General features: G+C 35.2%; 1 protein-coding gene across 1 annotated transcript; it reads right to left on the reverse strand.

The window, feature by feature from the left end:
* Nucleotides 1–8579: 8579 nt before the first annotated feature.
* Nucleotides 8580–11185, reverse strand: LOC119081060 (cytochrome c1, heme protein, mitochondrial). The gene is made up of 6 exons (XM_037189775.1): nt 10838–11185; nt 10423–10473; nt 10201–10349; nt 9707–9839; nt 9339–9632; nt 8580–9270 (listed from the first exon to the last, which is right to left on the reverse strand). Exons 1-6 carry the CDS (start codon nt 10907–10909, stop codon nt 9043–9045), a joined length of 927 nt encoding a protein of 308 aa, XP_037045670.1. The 5' UTR covers nt 10910–11185; the 3' UTR covers nt 8580–9042.
* Nucleotides 11186–11374: the final 189 nt, after the last annotated feature.

Here is an 11374-nt window from a genome sequence, read left to right on the forward strand (position 1 = left end):
TGCAAAAAAACCTTGGCCAGTTATCCAAAGTAACATTTTTCCGACCATAGCTCTGGATCTGCTCGATTGAAATACTCAACTTCGATTTTGCTTTTGACAATACCAGACAGGGAAAAAAATTATCAAAATTTGTTGTCTTTGACTCAAATTAGAGTGCCGGAAGACATACATACGGATGGACCACAAAAAGTTTCTCCTCACTCAGGGAGTCAAATTTAACGTGTTAAAAATTTCACGTGAACGTAAATGTATAAGACTTCGGGAGGAAAAGTAAGAAGTTACAATTAAGATCCAATTGGCCTCTATTCGATTCACATGCATTGCCAAAGTTACGACATTTACATATGGATTATAACAAGTACAATCGTTAAACCGAACTGGTGTGCATACGTTATTTTGCACCAGCTGGTCACATATACAATTCCAAATGTGACCAGCTGGTGCAAAATAACGTATGCACACCAGTTCGGTTTAGCGATTGTATATCGCATTTAGATCGAATAATATCAATTGGATTTGATTATGTGATTTGTTTATTTTCTAGTACTGTGGCAATATTCTTCTCACAAAATTTAAATTTTAATTCCACCTTGAACGACCACAATAGATTTATGAGTAGTTCAATAAAAAAAATGTTTAAACAACTGTAACATCCCGACGCTGCCTATTTTGTTTTGCTACAGTAAGTTAAAATGCGTCAACCTTCTTCATCGAATTTGAACCAATTCCGACTGATCAAATACAAAAAAGGGAAAATATTTTGGTTACTCTGACGAGTATATTTACTATTTATCATTACACTAATATGTTCTATTATTAGTTTTTCGTATTTAATAACTAAACGAATTAAATGTTGAAATCGTGTCAGCTTACACAAGCTTATAGAGTAGTATATATTAGAGAGTTTGCGCAATTGACTTATAGCTTATAAAAGTCAACTTATAACTTATAATTATAAATTAACTTCCCATTTGAAATTTACGGGGAAACGACTTATAATTATAAGTTGACTTTTAAGCTATAAGTCATTTGCGCGAACTCTCTATTACCCAATCCATAAGAGTGAAATCGCAAATTCCTCGAACAATTTGTATGGAGGGTAAATTCAACGTGTCCGGATTTTTGAAGTGTATGGTACCCATGAAATCATTTCGAGTTCAACGAGGTACATACATCTCTCCTCTCTCGGAATTGTCGTTTTCGTGGTAGAGCTGTTTGAAAAATTAATTGTTCTCAGGTCGATATTTTATTTCACCTTGATTGTCTCGGGTAATAAGATCACACAAGACATCAAATACATCGGACCGTTTGCAGTAGTATCTCCAGTGACTGTTTTGAGAAAAAGATGTCGATTATTACCCGAGATAATCAGGGTGAAAACATTTCTACTTGAGAACCACACTGTTTTTCAAACAGCTCTACCACGAAAACGACAATTACGAGAGAGGCGAGATATATCTCGTTGAACTCGCAATGATGCAAGGATTTCATGGGTACCAAACACTTCAAAAATCCGGATGGCATGGCTAGCCGATTGTTCAAAGAATTCGCGATGGAGTTTTAAAATCTGAATGTTTTTATATGGAAAAAAGGACAAAAAGTTAACTTCCGAATTTTTTCCCATTTCTTCGTATACACACACGGAATTTTAAAAACCGACACATTTTCTGTTTCTGTGTTTTGCTTGAGTTTCTGATTTCTCCATATAAAAATACAGGCAAAATTCACAAAAAACCAGTAAACCCGAGGGGTGACGCACTTCCATTTAATCCATTTAATCCATTTAATCCATTTAATCCATTTAATCCATTTAATCCATTTAATCCAAAAAATTTTTTTTAGTTTTACCGAAATAATTAGGCTACCCACCTGAAAAATTTGTAAAGTAATTGCGAAAAATAGATTTGCACGATCACCAGCTCGTTTAAGTACTCGTGAGGTAAAGGAATTTTTTTTTTGTTAAAAATGGTATTAAATTTATTTAATCCATTTAATCCATTTAATCCATTTAATCCACTTTACACCAAAAACTCCTAAAAGTGGATTTTTTTCGCTTTTTAACATTGTAGTATGAGTTGTAGTACGTGGTTCGATCAAAATCAACAATTTTTAAGACTTTTACAGTATTTTGTAAAATGAAGTTTTTTCCTATTTAATCCATTTAATCCAATTTTTATTCCATTTAATCCATTAAATCCATTTAATCCATTTAATCCATTAAATCCATTTAATACCATTTAATCCATTTAATTTAGAAGTGAGTTACCCCTCGAGTAAACCACGAAACAGAAAATGTGTCGGTTTTCAAAATTCCGCGAGTGTACCTACTTTCTTATATTTTTTCTTTTGCCTCGAGTTTTTGGCTCGGGATATAGCCGAAGAAAGCAGAAGATAAACATTTTGGCTAGGTAACGTCAAAAAATGCTGGAAACTGTTATGAAGAATCAAATGAACGAAATACTTACATGACATCAAACTAGATAGAAAATATCATTAAAACACTTCCAATTGACACTTTTTTAGTTCCATTTCAACAATACAACATAATTCAGTCAAAAAAAAAGAAATGCAAAATATAGATCGCTCGCTTACCGCTCCTAATAGTTTGACTCTAGCAATGTTTCTCATTTCGTTCATGTTCAAGATGTATAAACAACCAGTTTTAATTACGATTTTCTTTATTTATTAATAATCGATTTGGCCATTAACAGAATTCGTGAAAAATTCGTTTTATGAATTCAACGTTGAAGTCATACTTCGATTGAAGAGTTGAATCTAGAATAAGTCTCTGATTCGACGAAAAACTCCTCCGAGAAATCCACGACATTCCTCATCCACTGGCTCCTCTACATCGTCAGTATCTGTTACATTCCACGAATCGCTAGGGTCTGCTCCATTAACCGACGCATATGTTGAATTTGAATCGATCGAATCTTCCGGCGAAATGCTGTCTTCATCAGTGCTGATATACTAAGAACAAACGACTTAACAGTTAACTGATTCGGATTCAAATTATTGTACAACTTACTTGGAATGCGATAAACGCAAGTAAAACGACGAAAAAGTACTTCATTCTGTTCCAAGATGATTTGTAACTAAAACCTAAAACGAATGCAATCGGTCCTTTTATACACAGCATATACACACAGTTGGTTTTTTGTTGATATATTATGTACGTACATACAACATGCGAGCAGAAAACCAAAAATTTGTACAACCTGCCCAATACGAAAGTTGACTATTACATAGCAATTTGCCCCTGCGGAAATGAACCATAACATGTGAACTATTTTCGGTTCATTATTTCATTTTTGTGGAATTCAACTTTTTAATAGGAAATACATTTTGGATGCTGCTACGTACTTCATATTACTGCGGAAACAACTTTGTGATAATTGCAAACTCACTGGTGCAACTGGCTCGCTAACTATTTTTGACAAGTGTAAAGTGTAGAACTACTTAAAATAAACCCACAAAATTGTTACCTCATGACATTGTAATGAATTACTTTCTCAGCGTCCAGTGTTACCTATCCAGTGTTACAGTGTGTATCTGGAGGGAGGTAAATATGACATTACTTCATTGTGTTTTGATTATTAATTTGTTGCTTTATTTAGAAAAATATACGTTCCGTTTCTGTTGGATAATTTGTTTATCTTCGAGTGGAATTGGGATTTTCGAAGATAATTTTTTTACCATAGATGAGCAATGTTCTATTATGTTTTTCAGATTACACCAGATGCTGTCTGTTAACAGTACTCTCTATCGATTTCGTTCTTTTTTCAAAAACTTCGATATTAGTAAACAAATTTACCTAGAATCGTTTTCGTAATCAACAACAAATATATTTCAATTTTTCAAGGTTTATACTTGTCCTAATAGATTTAATTCAAATAAAATATAAATGAATTTTGAGCTAGCACGGTCGTGAATATCGTCTGCGTATATGAAGATGCAAATCAAAAGTAGGGTCGACGTAAGTTTGTGGCACGCCGATCGACATGATTTCGAAGTTTGCTCAATACCCTCAACTGCTACGATTTGCTTCTTACCTGAGATGCATAGTTACTCTACCTATTAAATCACACAAAATAAGGCTGAGAAAGTATTTAACAAGCAATTATTTTCTTCTCAACTCTTTTATTTATTAAATTAAAACGAATAACGAGTACAACCACCTACCCAACGGAGTCTTTAAGCTTACATATTCAGCAGAGATTTTTCATCACAGTTTCCCCATATTATATGTTCGCTAACCACATAAATAAATAATTTGTCCGACACAAGAAACAGTTGTTAACAAGGGGGATTACGTATCCTAGACGTAACCGAAAGTTTATTGTAACGTGTATATAATATGAATGAAAATGGGGGAGGAATGGACAAATTGAAAAATGTTAACAATATATTTCAAGTTAATCCGGTGCTTATACTTGTGCACAAAAACTAGTCAATGTTATTGATTGTATTATAGTAGAATATGTATCGAAATGGCGTATAGCGCAATACCAGAGAAGTTATTTCCGAAAAGTATAATGTGGTACACAAGAGTTTGGTGGGGCTTTTTATTTTGAATTCCAGGTAAATTTTAAACTAAGTTGAAATCATAGTGCTGCGGGCAAACCAACTCGATTTTTCTTTTTTGATCAACCCCAGACACATATTGTAAATATTTGCAATAGACTGATATTTAGTAGATCTAAGTTGGTAGATCATAGGGTATGAGGGCTGCGGACAAACAAACTCTATTTTTCTTTTTGATCAACCCTAGACGTATATTGCAAACATTTGAAGTAGATGGATAGATAGTGGATCTAAGTTGATAGATATTAGGGCATAAGGGCTGCGGACAAAAAAACTTGATTTTTATTTTTTGTCAGCCCCAGGCGTATATTGCAAATATTTTATATCTCTATCGAGAAACGAGAATAATAAAATTTTGAGAACGACAAGGTGTGGGTCAATATAGTCATTGTAGTTAATCACGTCTTTTGATGAAAATGTCGGCTACTGTTTCACATAAAATCATTTACATCAATTCTTTTGTTGCCATATTGTTCATTTTTGTATTAATTGCTGATAAGAGATGTTACGACCATCAATGATGTAGGTGCATCCACTTAGATGTACACTGATAGAAAAGTTAACGCGTTGGACGTATACTATATACGTAGTGGACGTGTAAATTGGCTGGCAGACAGCTATTTTCGGAACGTACTTCGGGTACGTTAGTACACGTGTGGTGCGTCAGTAAACGTCTCGTACGTTTGCTCTGGTATCCGAAGTAAAATGAAATTTTGATGTACATTATTTCATCAAATTTCGTTTATTTTTAATTATTTTTTTTGTTTTTATTTGATCTCGGAGCGGCGCTTCAACCAATGTTGCTATTAAGACATACTACATTGATAGTCGCATTGTGAAGTGTTTATAGAAGAAGGTAAACGTGGATCACGTTTGCACACGAAGTGCTTATACATGCTGTACGTTTTCGTGTGTCATATAAACACATTATGAAACTTTGAAAATATATTTTTTCATATCTAGGACCAAAAACTTTTTCTCCGTCCAATATGAAAAATACTGTTCGTACATACCACGGACCAAAAGTCTTTTTTAGCGTATTCGATTCCAGAAGTCGCCTTCAGTTCGTTCTGGAAACCTCTCACACGCTAAAAAAAAGATACTTTTAGTCCTAGGTCCGAAATGTACTATTTTATTCTAATTAGAATTATGATATATCGTATTTGACAATGACCTAATATCTAACATCATAATTGTAATTCCTTCTTCTTTTTTGCGTAATATTTCGATATTTCAACAATATGAGATTAATTGAACTCAGGGAATAAAATGTTTGGAAATTTAAATAACTGAAATTTCCTAAAATCCTGATACATTCATATCATGTAAGGGACTTGACATCGTTGTCAATCATATAAAATACACAGTGTACGTATGTTAACGCACAACAAGTATTATCTTTTGACATCATACTTACCATGCGTATACAAACATCGAAGAGGTAATTTTGCGATGAGATTTGCATACCAAAATTTTACACATGTCCTACGTCAACTACATGCGTGAGCTGTATGGTACACATATTGTACGTAAACTTTACATGCGACATGTTTGCCATACATACCCGACGCATAACAGAAGTATACATATCCGAAGTATATCAAACATATCCGTAGTACACCGCCAAAACTTTTTTATCAGAGTATATCGAAAGGGAAATGTATATATCTCACAATTCCCGCCTTTAATATATTAATTATTATCGTAAAAAAGTAGGTTATGAGGGAAAAACTATTGAAAAAATCTTCGAGAACTGTAGGACCATAGGACTTTTTGTGGAAAATTAAAGGCAGTGGCAATATTCGCGAAAATATTTTCACGCATTTTCTCAAGTTTTCGCGATTTTCTCAAATTTTCACAAAAAACTTTACGGTAATTTGAGAAAATTCGTGAAAATATTTTCGCGTATATAGGCACTGATTTAAGGTGTAAAGAAAATTTCAAGTTTATCTGTTTTCTTTTGATTTGATTTATGGGATCTCTGAGACATAAACTTCTGCAACTTTTGCTCCAATTTCAGCTACGGTTTTTTTTAAATCATATATCCGTTCTCATAAATTTCTGAATGTCTGCTTTCATCTAAGTGTATTCCGATCAAAATTAAGTTAATATTTTGGTTCGTGAAAATCAGATTATGGTGTCTGTCTGCCTATCTGACTGCGTACAACACAGTTCAAACAACAACAATTTTCTTTTCATTTAGAGTTACTACTGCTCGAACCTATACATTAGGGGGGTCCAAAAAATCAAAGTGTCGAGGAAGTTGGCGGACCCCGAGGAAAACAAACCTTTATGGCCTCCTGATAAAAATTGTATATGGGGCCGATGCGATCCGAGTTGGTTTATGGGTAGCTCAAGGACGAAAAATGTGAAAAAATGCTGTGATTTTCCATACATTTTTTCCATTACTTTCTATGGAAAAAAATTTTTAGCGACAATATCAAACTTTTTTGGTCCAGACAACATAGATTAGATGCAAGAGCAACAAAAATGCGTTGTTTGCATTTTTGTGGAATTTTTATATCGTCTGGGCACACCTAACAATATTGATATATACAAAAATCGACAGATAATTTCCAAGTAATACAAAGTCAGGCGAAGTCACTCTTAAAATTAAGTGTTAGGTGTCGTTGTAAAGGTAATGACAGTGGCTTTCTAACGAGCCCACACACAATAAGTTTCAAGTTGGTGTCTTGACGTAACAGTCATTTGAAAATTGTCTGAGTTCACGACCCTGACATTTTTGCACCAAAATCGATTTCTATATAGCTTCAAAAAATTGTTTTCGAAAAAATTTCTTTTTGCGATGAAAGCTTATGCCATAAGCTCTCGTTAGATATGAATATATCCGATGTACATCCCATAAATGTTTTGGAAGAACCCAAAGACTGGGTCAACAGATTGGGAAACTTTGACTGACTTGGGAGATGCGAATGCACTTACAAATCATTAAATCGGTCTCTTTGGATTATTCTGAAGTGAAATAATCCAACTCACCTTAAGAAGTGACCAAAGCATCTGTTAGTTACGTTCAATTTTTCTTTAACCCTCATTTTCGTGGTTTTTCACATATTTCGTCCTTGAGCGACCCATAAATCAACTCGGATCACATCGGCCCCATATACATTTTTTATCAGTGGGTCATATAGGTTCGTTTTCCGCGGGGTCCGCCAACTTTCTCGAAACTTTTATTTTCCCATACGATTCTGGACCCCCCTACTATACATCATCGAGAATCTTAAGTTTTCCAGAGTTCTGAGTTATTCTTTTGAAAACGCACCTACCGAAATCGGACGTATTTCACAACGGATTTCTTTTATGTGCCCTGAAAAGTAATGGTCCCGAGAAGCCAAAACTACCATCAGAAAATTCCTCGATGCTTGTGTGGCAAGTCGAAGATGATCAAAAACCGAAAACTTCCACTTTTCATGAGAGCTCTTTCCTTTCCACATACATGAAAGCTACATAGTCGGGAGTCGTTGGAAAGGTAATTGGGTCTTAAGACAGGGTCTTATTGTGTTTAAAATTCATCTTACTGAGATATTATAATTTGGCTAATTCGGCGAAATTGTAACGGTTCCTCTGTAAGCAATAAACAACAGCAACACCAAAAAACTGTTTTCCCTGATTGCTACTGCCTTCAGCTTTCCAACAATGGTACATGGTACCTTTGAAGTGTCCAATAATATTTTTTCTGTAGCAGTTTTCCAGATAACTTTTACTTGACGCTCTGGTTATAATGAAATGGAAAATTGAACTTTATACGTTAATGACATTAGCGTTTTGGAGTTTTTTTTTTCTCATTTCACTCGTGTAAGAAATAGATCTTCCTATTAAGGAAAGACTTCCAATCATGCAGCACTCTTCTTCTTACCTTTTCTATGTACTATCATTAGCCCTACATGCCCTACATTCGTCGCCATGGAATGTTCATGTTCGATAAATTCGGTCCTTTCGTGCGCGCTGTACATGCCTTACCCATCAAATTCAGTGTAAACAATAAATTAATTGAATTTATTTTTAGAAAATAAAACGCAATCAACAAAGCACATTTTGTCCATTTGTCCAAACCAAGAGTTTGGTAAATTTCTTTTTTTTTCTCACCATTGTTGATTTTACAATTTTTCTGTGCAAAATATTACAAGAATTGAATTTTACATATTTATAACGATCACAAAACGGAAAACTGTAATAATAACAGGGGAGGTAATGAAATCATAATTTACAAAAAAGAAGAAGATTGATTAGCTATTCATATGGTGTCCACTAGTTTGTAGGTTGTACAACAGTTTTCATTGTAAACTGACGATGATTCTAAAGATTTACGGTTTCTTGAAATATTTTTGAATAACTCTATGGCTTTCCGTTTTAAATATGCTTTATTATAGCGAAACGTTTTTACTTTTCTTATGGTTTGTTTCTTTTTTGTTTTTGTGTTGTTGTTTTGAAGGAATTTATCTACTTGCGTTTTGGATAAAACATGATCTTTCTCGATTTCATTGACGTCCAGGTGTGTCGCTTGACGTAATAAGATAAGACAGTTAAAATTGTCAGAACACCAACGACCTTAATTAGCATCCGCTTGCGATCGTCATGCTCCGGTTCTGCTGTCCATTTCAAGAATGTTGCAACATCTTTAGCAATTTGAGCCGCCGAAGCTGGTGTTCCATCCTCGAATTCAAGAGTCTTAAACACGAAAGTTTTCATCAATTAATCTTTCCGCTTGCTAACGACAACAAGACCCAGCCACTTACCTCGTTATAAACTACTTGCGCCATACCAATTGCACCACCAGGGAAGTATGGATTGAAATACTGACCGTCGCGCAGAACAACACCAGCTGGTGGATCGGTATAACCCGTCAACAATGCAAAAATGTAATCCTCGCCGCCATGACGAGCGGCCACAATGTAACTTAAATCGGGCGGATAAGCGCCGTTATTGGCAGCACGTGCGGCTTCCTCGTTCGGATATGGACTTGGGAAGTAATCCGACAGCTTGCCGGGTCGTTCAAAGTAGTTACCCTCTTCGTTCGGTCCATCTTTCACCTGTAAATCAATTCGGATTTCCACGATATTACACAAGATCAGTGGCGTGCACTAAGCATTGAAAGTGGATTTACCATAATGGCTTCTGCTTCAGCTTTGGCCTGGGCTTCGGTGTGGGTAACACCGACCAAATTACGATAAGCAACATATCGCATTGAATGGCATGCAGCGCAAACTGTTTTATAGACTTCGTAGCCTCTTCGGACACTGAAATGAAGATAAGCGATCATGGAATTAGACAGTGTCGAATCAACATGTGCAATGGAATATCAATTTGGAAAACGATTTTAATGACTTTGGTGTAACTCATACGAAAGATGTCGAAACGATTAGTAGCCATCATAATTTAACAGAACACGCATTCATGGACCCTACACAATTATGTGAGAGGCAAGAGTACCCATCACTTCCTCAAAATCAGTATGTCCTTGATCTCGATTATTGAACAAGGGCTTTGCAATTGATTTACGATAAGAAACACGAACATCATCAAAACCGTTTCACATGTAAGCCAACACTGTACGCACACATCACTGGTCGACATTGACTGTATACCGGAGAAACTCACCTAGCATGGTCCAACGAATCGATTACTCCACTATGACTCCAGGGCATCTTGGTCGGGTGAACTTCAGTACCCGATGCTTGGACTGATTGATCCAATGCGAGTAACAACGCACCGGCACCACCAGCTACTGCACCAATTGATGCCAAAAGCTATGACAATTCATTCCATAACAATTATGTAACAAACTAAGAAAAAATCGAAGTTTTTCAACAGCAAACTCACTCTCTTCTGTCCTTTCGTCCATGCCTGTGTACCAGTCGATAGATTTTTCACCTGGAATGGGAATTCGGTCAAAAAATCATGCCGCATAAAAACAAGATAAATCATTCACGACTCTAGTGTGCAATGTCAAATTGGTGTGGTTACATAACATTCGTGCGAATGTCCATTGAAAAATTATTTCACACAGACAATGGTATTGTAAATAGGGTATTATCATTCATATCAACTTCATCCACCTAATTTGCACTCATTTCGTACAGAAAAAGGATTAAAATGTTGAATTATCCGCATAAAACTGACATTTGATGTCGACGACATAAAGTGTCAGTTTCGCATCGATTGAAAAGGGATTTCGCTACTTTTTCAGATAAAACCACAACCAACAGTTCACTGTACGAATTCTCACTATAATTACCTGCTGTAGACCAACGCCATTGCCAGATTTTAGGAGTCCTACTCCGCAAAATCTCCCGATGGTGGCAGCCATTGTATTCACAACTTCTTGGAAGAAATTCAGAAAATTTTACTGTCGAGTGACGTTTCGAAAAAGTTTTCGATGAAATATTCGGCGACCAACTGGAAAACTTTATTTTCAAATCTAAATTCAAAATACAATTTTTTAGATAAATCTAGTCGATCTCAACCTGGCTAAATAAATATTTAACCAAAAGAAAATAGCGTGGTTTGACTCACGTAGTTTATTGAATTCGACCTAAGATAAACGAAACACACCTAGGTGAAAACGATTACTTTCGTTGTTTGTGTGATAATTACATCAAGTGCAAAGACTATTTATTAAAAACTACCAAAGCGAAACAGAAGAATGAACAATTCTAATAAATTTTTGCATGTAGCTCGCTTCTAAAATAATTAAATAAAAATTTGAAAATGATTATTTCGAAAATGCCGCCGACCCTGCCAGCTACAATTATTGTCACATGCAATACGTCAC

The sequence above is a fragment of the Bradysia coprophila genome, unplaced genomic scaffold (genome assembly GCF_014529535.1).
Source record: "Bradysia coprophila strain Holo2 unplaced genomic scaffold, BU_Bcop_v1 contig_350, whole genome shotgun sequence".
In the NCBI taxonomy this organism is placed as follows: Eukaryota; Metazoa; Arthropoda; class Insecta; order Diptera; family Sciaridae; genus Bradysia; species Bradysia coprophila.